The sequence below is a fragment of the Neovison vison genome, chromosome 8 (genome assembly GCF_020171115.1).
Source record: "Neovison vison isolate M4711 chromosome 8, ASM_NN_V1, whole genome shotgun sequence".
Classification (NCBI taxonomy): Eukaryota; Metazoa; Chordata; class Mammalia; order Carnivora; family Mustelidae; genus Neogale; species Neogale vison.
In genome coordinates, this window is record NC_058098.1 from 53,614,394 (window position 1) to 53,625,612 (window position 11,219).

General features: G+C 39.1%; 1 protein-coding gene across 4 annotated transcripts in view; it reads left to right on the top strand.

The window, feature by feature from the left end:
• DYNC2LI1 (dynein cytoplasmic 2 light intermediate chain 1) overlaps positions 1-11,219 on the top strand; it is a 69,364-nt gene that overhangs the window by 35,835 nt on the left and 22,310 nt on the right. For 2 of the 4 annotated variants that reach the window (XM_044263616.1, XM_044263617.1), the window contains exon 13: positions 6,541-6,649. The exons of 1 other annotated variant lie outside the window; for it this stretch is intronic. In XM_044263616.1, the coding sequence (XP_044119551.1) occupies positions 6,541-6,603 (63 nt within the window). In that variant the 3' untranslated portion in view covers positions 6,604-6,649. Of the gene's footprint in view, positions 1-6,540; positions 6,833-11,219 lie in introns of those variants that run through there. One more of the 4 variants, XM_044263615.1, reaches the window with a different exon arrangement.

An 11,219-nucleotide genomic window follows, 5' to 3' on the forward strand; every position in this document is an offset into this window, starting at 1 on the left:
CAGATACTTCTGATTCTGGTGCTACTTGGGAGGACAGTTGCATATGAGTGGAGGGCTGGCCCTGAGTCCGTCGGAGACCACATGTGATCCCTCCTCTCGATTCCCTCCCCGTCCACAATGCCCATTATTAGTGGCTTAAATAAGCATCAGGAAAAAAACCAAAAAGTTTGGGGACTTAATCTTTGGCAGTGAAATCAGAGGATGTCACTTCTAAGATGAAGAGCCTCGCTTATGAGTTCCATTCAGTTCCTCCAACTCTGGAGCCACTGAAAAGGCTCAGGTGATATAAAGTCATTAGGCAAGAAGGATGTATTCATCCCCGGGCCTCAGAAGAACTACGTTTGAACCATATCTCAATTCAGTAATCTTCCTGGTGGCATGGAGGCACCAAGCCCCTCAAAATTCTGTAATACCCATTACAAGTCCTTGGTAGTAAAATGTGTCATTTATGATACTTATCCAGACTCCTCCTTACTCCATCTCCACAGCTGCATGTAGATCTTCACAGGGACTGAAATCAGTCCTCACAGGTTTGAGGATTAGCATTAAGGCCCCTTTCACCTTTCCTGAAGACTGTCTTTGCTTAATTAGCTCTCTTTTCTCTGCTCAGTTCTTTGTTTTGCCATGCTTCACATGGACACCAGAAAATATTTCCTCATAGTCACTTGTCATCTGCAAAGAGGGAGAGTTTGATTACTACTTTGCCGATTCAGATGCCTTTTCTTTTTGTTGTCTGACTGCTGAGGCTAGGACTTCTAGGACTATATTGAACAGCAGTTGTGAGAGTGGACATCCCTTACATATTCCTGATCTTAGGGGGAAAGCTCTGTTTTTCCCCATTGAGAAGGATAGCCACTGGGCTTGTCATAGATGGCTTTTATGATGTTGAGGTATGTGCCCTCTATCCCTACACTGTGAAGAGTTTTAATCAAGAAAGGATGCTGTACTTTGTTGCATGCTTTTTGTGCATCTCTTGAGAGGATCTTGTCCTTTTATTTTTAATTAATGTATTGTGTCACATTAATTGGTTTGCAGATGTTCATCCAACCTTGCAGCCCAGGAAAAATCCCACTTGGTCGTGGTGAATAATCCTTTTAATGTACTGTTGGATCCTATTGGCTAGTATTTTGGTGAGAATTTTGGCATCCATGTTCATCAGGGATATTGGTCTGTAAATCTCCTTATTGACGAGGTCTTTGGTTTGGGATCAAGGTTATGCTGGCCTCACAGAGTTTGGAAGTTTTCCTTCCATTTCAGTTTTTTGCAACAGCTTCAGAAGAAGAGGTATGAATTCTTTTTTAAATGTTGGGATCGAGTCCCGCATCAGGCTCTCTGCTCAGCAGGGGGCCTGCTTCCCTCTCTCTGCCTGCCTGTCTACTTATGATCTCTGTCAAATAAATAAATAAAATCTTAAAAATTAATAATAAATGTTTGGTAGAATTCTCCTGGGAAGTCACATGGCCCTGGGCTCTTGTTAGAGGAGATTTTTGATTACCACTTCAGTTTCCTTGCTGATCATGGGTCTGTTCACGTTTTCTCTTTCTTCCTGGTTCAGTTTTGGTAGTTTATACATCTCTGGGAATGCACCCATTTCTTCCAGATTGCATAATTTGTTGGCATATAGTTGCTCATAATATGTTCTTATAATTTTTGTATTTCTTTGGTGTTGGCTGTGATTTCTCCTTTCATTCATGATTTTTATTTGGGTCCTTTCTCTTTTCTTTTTGATAAGTCTGGCCAGGGTTTTATCAATCTTATTAATTCTTTCAAAAACCAGCTCTTAGTTTCTTTGATATGTTCCACTGTTTTGGTTTCTATTTCATTGATTTCTGCTCTAATCCCAAAAGACTCCATCCCAAAATTGCTAGACCTCATACAGGAATTCAGCAAAGTGGCAGGATATAAAATCAATGCACAGAAATCAGTTGGGTCTATACACCGACAATGAGACAGAAGAAAGAGAAATAAAGGACTTGCTCCCATATATAATCGTACCCAAAACCATTAGGATACCTAGGAATAAACCTAACCAAAGAGGCAAAGGATCTATTCAGGAAACTATAGAATACTCATGAAAGAAATTGAGGAAGGGAACTTTTTACAATTCAAGTATTGTACCTAGAGCAACCTGCACATTTAGTGCAATCCCTATCAAAATACCATCAACTTTTTTCACAGAACTGGAACAAATAATCCTAAAATTTGTACGGAACTAGAAAAGACCCCAAATAGCCCAAGGAATGTTGAAAAAGAAAAGCAAAAACTGGTGGCATCACCATTCCAGACTTCAAGCTCCATTACAAAGCTGTAACCATCAAGACAGTATAGTACTGGCACAAAAACAGACACACAGATCAATAGAACAGAATAGAGAGCCCAGAAATGACCCTCAACTCTATGGTCAACTAATCTTTGATAAAGCAGGAAAGAATATCCAACGGAAAAATGTCTCTTCAACAAATGGTGTTGGGAAAATTGGACAGCTACATGCAGAAGAATGAAACTGGACCATTTCCTTATGACCAAAAATAGACCAAAATGGATGAAAGACCTAAATACGAGACAGGAATCCATCAAAATCCTAGAGGAGAACACAGGCAGCAACCTCTTCAACCTTGGCTGCAACAGCTTCTTTCTAGACACCTCTTCAAAGGGAAGGGAAACAAAGGCAAAAATGAATACTGAGACTTCATCAGGATAAAAAGTTTTGTACAGCAAAGGAAAGTCATCAAAACCAAAAGACAATTGAAAGACTGGGAGAAGATATTTGCCAATGATGTATCAGATAAAGGGCTAGTATCCAAAATCTCAAACACCCAAAGAGCAAATAACCCAATCAAGAAATGGGCAGAAGACATAAACAGACATTTCTCCAAAGACCTCCAAATGGCCAACAAAGACATGAAAAAATCCTTAGCTTCACTCAGCATCAGCGAAATACAAATCAAAACCACAATGAGATACTACCTCACGCCAGTCAGAATGACTAAAATTAACAAGTCAGGAAACAAGAGAAGTTGGCAAGGATGCAGAGAAAAGGGAACCCTCCTACACCGTTGGTGGGAAGGCAAGCTGGTACAGCCACTCTGGAAAACTGAATGGAGGTTCCTCAAAAAGTTGAAAATAGAGCTACTGTATCACCTAGCAATCACACTACTGGGTTATTTACCCCAAAGGTACAAATGTAGTGATCTGAAGGGGCACCTGCTCCCTAATGTTTATAGTACCAATGTCCACAATAGCCAAACTATGGAAAGAGCCGAGATGTCCATTGATAGATGAATGGATAAAGATGTGGTGTATATATACAATGAAATATTACACAGCCATCCAAAAAAAAAAAAAAAAAGAAATCTTGCCATTTGCAATGATGTGGATGGAACTAGAGGGTATTATGCTAAACGAAATAACTCAATCAGAGAAAGATAATTCTATGATCTCACTGATATGTGGAATTTAAGAAACAAGGCAGAGGATCATAGGGGAAGAGAGGAAATAATGTAACAAGGCAAAACCAGAGAAGGAGACAAACTATAAGAGACTCTTAATCATAGGAAACTGAGTTTCCTGGAGGGGAGAGGGGTATAGGGACGGGGTAACTGGGTGATGGGCATTGGGGAAGGTATGTGTTGTAGAGAGCATTGGGTATTATATAAGACTGATGAATCACAATTCACAGACCTGTACCCCTGGGGATAAAAATATATGTTTATAAAAAATAAAAAATTAAAAAAAAAAAAGACTGATGAATCACAGACCTGCATCCCTGAAATGAGTAATACATTGTATGTTAATTAACTGAGTTTAAATTAAAAAGATACTTCCTCAGGTTTTGCTAATTTTTAAAAGCCCTCTGGTTTTAATGTTTCCTTTTTTAAAAAATTCCAGTGTAGTTAATAGTGTTCTATTAGTTTCAGGTGTACAAAATAGCAATTTACCAGTTCTATACATTACTTAGTGCTCATCATAAGTATAATCAATCCCCATCACCTGCTCCCACCCACCTCCACTCTGATGACTATCAGTTTGTTCTCTAAAGTTGAGTCTGGTTTTTGTTTCTTTTTCCTCTGCTCATTTGTTTCTTAAATCCCACATATGAATGAAATCCTATGGTAATTGTCTCTGACTTATTTCACTTAGCATAATACCCTGTAGATCCATCCATGTTGTTGCAAATGGCAAGATCTTGTTATTATGGCTAATATTCCATTGTGTATGTACACATCTTTTTCCCTTCATCTATCGATGGACAGTTAGGTTGCTTCCATAATTTAAGAAATCCTCTAGTTTTAAAGCATTCCTGATTTTAAGGGGACATATGTTTAGAAAGTGTTTCTTCTACCTCTTTTCTATATTTTTATTGCCAAAGAAAGCAAAAAAAAAAGGTTTGGTGAACAATATTTTTAAGGTCGTCTTGGCCAGCCACATACATCTATTTTGAATCCGTTTTAAAAAATCAACTTGTCTTGGGGCGCCTGGGTGGCTCAGTGGGTTAAGCCGCTGCCTTCGGCTCAGGTCATGATCTCAGGGTCCTGGGATCGAGTCCCGCATCGGGCTCTCTGCTCAGCAGGGAGCCTGCTTCCCTCTCTCTCTCTCTACCTGCCTCTCCATCTACCTGTGATTTCTCTCTGTCAAATAAATAAATAAAATCTTTAAAAAAAAAAAATCAACTTGTCTTTAATCCCTAAGCCTATAATTTAAACTCATAAAACACACTGATTTACATGTTTAGGGAAAAATGTTCTTACTTTCCTTTATTGAAAATGCTATTTCAAGCATTTTAAGACTGTGGTCCACTTATGGTTGAAAACTTCAGAAATTCTTAAGAGGCAAGGTAGAAACCTTAGTTTGCATTCACTTTTTAAAATAGCTCTCTAGGGGTGCCTGGGTGGCCCAGTGGGTTAAGCCTCTGTCTTCAGCTCAGGTCCTGGTCTCAGGGTCCTGGGATCGAGCCCCACATTGGGCTCTCTGCTCAGCAGGGAGCCTGCTTCCTCCCTCTCTCTGCCTGCCTCTCTGCCTACTTGTGATCTCTGTCAAATAAATAAAATCTTTAAAAAATAAAATAGCTCTCTAAAACAACAATGAAGAATTGCAGTATAAAGAAAATCCTCTTACCTACTCTTCCTTTAGAGAATTAAATCATATTATTTTGACTTCCCATGACAGGTATATTGAAGGTCTAGTGGTCATGGTGAGTTCTTTATCACACCAGTCATTCTTTGTGATATGACCTGTGTGACCAGCCCTGTTCTTCTCTTGGTTTACTCTCTGCAGAAGGGAGACAGGTTATCTTTAGCAAAGAATCTCAAAGCAATGTCCTCACCCCTATCATTGATAAAAATAATACAGTGCTTCCAATTAAAAGCAAGATAAATGATTACTGTTTATTCTTTAGGAGTTAACAGTCTTTGAAACCCTATGTGGGAGATGACAGGTGAACTGAATTAACATCACTTTAAAAAAACCAAGCTGCAAAGACTACTTTGGAGTTACTATACAAAAACTCTTCCAGAGTTTGTCTTCAGTTTTAAAACTTTTAACATTTAAACTTAAGTAACTTGAATACAGGTATAAAAGAGATAATCCACAATTTTTCTGAAAATGAGAACGCAATTTTCTTTTCATAACAACTATGAACTTCAATTATGTTAGCCAGAGAACAGTGATTGCCTTATCTTGCAGAGTAACCACTTTCTGCTTATCTGAAATAATATACTTTGTACAGTTACTGTGACACTGAACAACATGTAAGAAGCCAGGAGGCAATCCCCTGTGATAATCCCTTTACATATGAGTCACTTCATGCAGGGTTTCCACCCATACTAGAATTAATCTTAGGAATTGTAAAAGTAACATATGCTCATTACCAAAAAAAAAAAAAAAACCCTCAAAAGATATACAAGTATATGAAGTAGAAAGTGAAGGTATCCCGTCCTCTCTCCACCTATTTGCTTCTTTCATGTGGCACAGAAGACTGCTGTTTTTGCTGGCTGCCCCTGGGCATTGATGTCTTTAATAACGTCCTTACTAGGAGATAGCAAAGTTGTTTCTTATCCTGCCCCAGTATACACAGTGAATATCCTATTTATATCCTTGCACTCTTCTCTATTATTCTATGAGACACATTTTGAAAGGCATAGTCACTGGGTCAAAAGAATATATACATTTTAAATATTGATAATTTGACAACTTCAACCTAGTTTTGGCAAGAGCTGAACAGGAAACAAAAATAATATCACTTTTAAATAAAGTATTACAAATGCATTTAAGAATAGAAAGAATCTGTACATATATGTAGTATATAATTTCATCTTTAATAAGTGCCGAAGTGTTACTTAGGCTACACAGAAACTCTGAAGACTCTACATTTCTAGAAAATAAATCAATTTAAAAAATTTACAGAATAATTGTCTAGAAAATTTGAGGATGATAATACCATAAAGGATGTACTGTCATACCCCATAAATGCTTAGACCGTTTTAAGGTGCCTAGTTTAATTTTTAAAGTTTTTTTCTTAAGTAACATGTATTTTTGTTTTAGGAACTGGAACAATACAAAAGAAGTTCTTCCAAGTTTTGGAAACAAATTGAGCTTGATTCTTGAACCTCATTCAACTATAGTGTATTTATTTCTTCTCCCCCCCCAAAAAGTAAGTTTATTTTATTAATTAGCTATAATGGTAATAAGTGAAGGACGCCATGTAATTTATTAAAGGAAAAGTGGCTTTTCGTGTATTAGTGCACCATTCTGGTTACTTTTAAGTCTTTTACAAGGGGAAAAAGTGTAATTACATGCAATATTTTTTAAAATAAAAAGAATCTTCTTTCTCTAATATGTTTAACTAGTATATACTCAGTTCAGCATTTGTAAGTTTCTGCTTATATCATTTCAGGACTATGAAAGCAAGAGCCTTTAGTAACAGTTACCAGTGGAGTTTAAGCATTTATTTTAGATTCCTTCTCGAAGGAGCCCTTGGGTGGGTCACTTGTACCATTATTTGGTCACAAGTACCATTATTTGACTCTAAAACACAGGCACAATAGGCACCTCAAGAACCCATTTAAAATGCATATTCCTGGGGCACCTGGGTGGCTCAGTGTATTAAAGCCTCTGCCTTTGGCTCAGGTCATGATCTCAGATCTCATGGTCCTCGGATCGAGCCCTGCATTGGGCTCTCTCCTCGGCGGGGAGCCTGCTTCCCCCCCCCCCCGTCTGCCTCTCTGCCTACCTGTGATCTCTGTCTGTCAAATAAATAAATAAAATCTTTAAAAACAAAAAAACAAGAGGATTAAATGAATATTCACTTAAAAGCATTCACTTTTAAAATAGCTCTCTAGGGGCACCTGGGTGGCTCAGTGGGTTAAGCCTCTGCCTTCAGCTGAGGTCCTGGTCTCAGGGTCCCGGTCTCAGGGTCCCGGGATCGAGCCCCACATCGGGCTCTCTGCTCAGCAGGGACCCTGCTTCCCTCTCTCTCTGCCTGCCTCTCTGTCTACTTGTGATCTCTGTCAAATAAATAAATAAAATCTTTTTTAAAAATGCACATTCCTAGGTGCCTCCTTCCATGGCAGGCAGTGCATCAGTCTCAAAAATGCACTTTCCTGGGGCATGTGGGTGGCTCACTCATTAAGTGTCTGCCTTCAGCTCAGGTCATGATCCCAGGGTCCTGGGCTTGAGCCCCACATCAAGCTCCCTGCTCTGCAAGAAGCCAGGTTTTCCCTCTCCCACTCCCCCTGCTTGTGTTCCTTCCCTTGCTGCCTTGTCAAATAAATAAAATCTTTTTTTAAAATAAAGTAAAATGCACATTCTTGAGTCCCCACACCCAGAGATCCTGAATCAGTGGGTCTAGAATGGGGTACAGTAATCTGCATTTTTAATTAGCGCCTCTGATGATTGTGACATAATTAATTTGAGCATAACTTTTTTTTTAAGATTTTATTTATTTAGGGGTGCCTGGGTGGCTCAGTGGGTTAAAGCCTCTGCCTTTGGCTCAGGTCATGATCCCAGGGTCCTAGGGTCAAGCCCCAAATCAGGCTCTCTGCTCAGCAGGGAGCCTGCTCCCCCTCTGCCCGGCCTGCACCTCTGCCTACTTGTGATCTCTGTCAAGTAAATAAATAAAAATCTTAGGGGAAAAAAAAAAATTTATTTATCTGAGAGAGAACGTGAGGGTGGGAGGGGCGAGGGGTAAAAGGAGAAGCAGACTCCCTGCTGAGCAGGGCCTTGATCCCAGGACCCTGAGATCAAGACCTGAGCCAAAGGCAGATGCTTAGCGACTGAGCCACCCAGGTGCCCAGAATAACTTTTTGAAGAACAGGTAAATTTAAGGATATAATCTATCAATAAGCAGGCCCAAACTTCATGAATTGGTAATAATGAAAGATCATTTCCAAGGGGAAATAGCTTTTAATTAAGAAGCCTTCTTGATCTTATGAGTTTGTGTACCTGCTAGCCAAATTCAATCTGGAATAAGCATAATTATTGTCATTGACCAAGAAAGTAATTTACTTTGTGTTCTTCCATTTCCATTACAAAATATGCTCATTCTAATACACTATACACCCAGCTTCAAATAAGCACATTTAGTAAACCCAGAACACCAAAACCGTTGAGTGGTATCTGAGTGGAGAACAAACTACCTGATCACTGCAATGAAATAAGACTTCATAAACAACTTGGGGCACCTGGGTAGCTCAGTCAGTTAAGCATCTGCCTTCAGCTCAGGTCATGATCCTAGTGTCCTGGGATCCAGGCCCACATCAGGCCCTCTGCTCAGCAGGAAGCCTGCTTCTCCCTCTCCTCTACCTGCTGCTCCCCCTGCTTGTGCTCTATCAAATTAATAAAATCTTTTTTTTTTTTAATGTTCCTCATTTTTAAAAAAAGACTTCAGGATGCCTGGGTGCTCAGTGGGTCAGGCCTCTGCCTTTGGCTCAGGTCATGATCTCAGGGTCCTAGGATCGAGCCCACATCAGGCTCCCTGCTCAGCAGGGACCCTGCTTCCCCCTCTCTCTCTGCCTGCCTCTTTGCCTACCTGTGATCTCTCTCTCCCTCTGTCACATAAATAAAATCTAAAAAAAAAAAAAAGACTTCATAAACTACTTGCAGTCCATGTGATTCCAGCACTCTTGACAACAGGAGTTCAGCATGTTTCCAAAGATCCTCAGTCTTAGGTGCAGACAGGCACCCTGCCCAAGTGCTATGGAGAAAGAGCTCCCTTTAAATTAATAGTGAACAATAATCTCAGAAACATCTACTGACTTGGGAAGAAACAGCCTGTTCCACAACAGTAATAGAAATTTCTTATATAATTTGATTGCCTTACACATCACTGTCCATTTTTACTTGAGACACAGACTGTCACATGTTGAAAGTCATTGTGTTTTTCTAAGATGGTATCAGTTAACATTTAATAGCTTGAAGTCACATGCTATGTCAATTTTCCAAATGTTTCTGAGCTAGAATGAAATTCATCTGCATATGAATAGTAGAAATGTTTCCACTTACAGTGCACACCCATATCTTTAGTAAGTTGAAATCAGCAATTTCAAAAGAGGTTCCTGTGGGACTCTCTTTGAACTACTTTAAGAGATTATCATCTGCAGAATTGTCTATAACTGATGTGACATATATAATCTGTAAGGCATTATGTAACTATTACACCATAATCATCAGTGTCAGAGACCTTTTATAAAAATTGACAATACTATTCTGGTAACTTGCCAATGCCTGCAGATCCTTAAATACAGTTCTAAGAAATAGAATTTTACCGTGGTTTCCTTAATGAAATGATCTTTTCTGCTATAATATGAGACATTTCAAATGCTATAATTTATCATTCTTTACAAGTTAGGTCACAGCAGCTGAACAAGTTCATGTACTAAGATGTTCTCCCTCAGCATTACCATGGGAACATTGAGACAGGGTCTTTTCAGGCTTGTACATGAATTACCTGAAGATCAATCAGAAAGATAATCAGTCATTTAGTATAGAACCCATTTTTAATCATCTATATACATCATTTCATCCCTAAAAATATGTAATACAGGTATCTCTATTTATCAGCATTCTTTCTCTTTATGATTCAAGAACCCTAGTTTTGTGTGTGTAACTTGGTTCTTCTTAGTGTAAAGACCATGTCAGTTGAACAGCTTATTTGTATGGACTTAAATAACGCCTCCTATCTAGCCTTAAAGATGTCACTTCTCAGTGCATACACTTTAGCTAATAATATTCACTTTTGACTTTATAAGGAAACTAAGTGAAAAGTGGAAAAACAGTAAACTAATCTTTTTTTTTTTTAAGATTTTATTTATATATTTGACAGAGATCGCCAAGTAGGCAGAGGCAGGCAGAGAGAGAGGAGGAAGCAGGCTCCCCGCTGAGCAGAGAGCCCCATGTGGAACTCTATCCCAGGACCCTGAGATCATGACCTGAGCCGAAGGCAGCGGCTTAACCCACTGAGCCACCCAGGCGCCCCAGTAAACTAATCTTTAAAGACATTACCTGAGGTCTGTCTCGTATACTGTGATCTCAGCTCAGCCCATTCCCACAGGTTTTCACTTTATCTCCCAAAAAATCACCAGGTGCTCTGTATCAGGGGTCGTCTTCATCCAGCATCTGTCCAACATCCTTTCAGTGTGACTGGGTAACTCACACCCTCATGTGGACGTGCACACATAAATATGGGCTTTTCAGTGATAATGAAAGCATTGCCACCAACCGCCCAATTTTGCAAGATGCTTTGCTTCACTCAAACCCACAACTCTTTTTTGTTACTTACAGTCAGTAACCACTCAAATGTCTTCTTATCAAGCCTTTTATCAAATATAAGCATAATTTTGTTTGTAAGCATAATTTTAAAAATTTATCTTTAAGTAGTCTCTACACCCAATATGGGGTTCAAACTCACAACCCTGAGATCAAGAGTCACATGCTCCACTGACAGAGCCAGTCAGGTACCCTGTAAGCATAATTTTTTAACTGACTTACTTTGCTATCTAAAACAGCAAAATTTTTTTGTGTCTAAAACAAAGAAAACAGTCACACTAGTCTCCCATAACTTTATGAATTATTACTATTTACATTTTTGGACCAGCTCACTCTCCAAATAACATGTGTCCCTGCAAGTCAGAATATCATTCAAAGCCTGCATGATCTCTGAGTCACAGATGAAGTTACAAGACTTAAGAGGTACTATCAAGAAACAAGTGTCTTTCTTTTTTCAG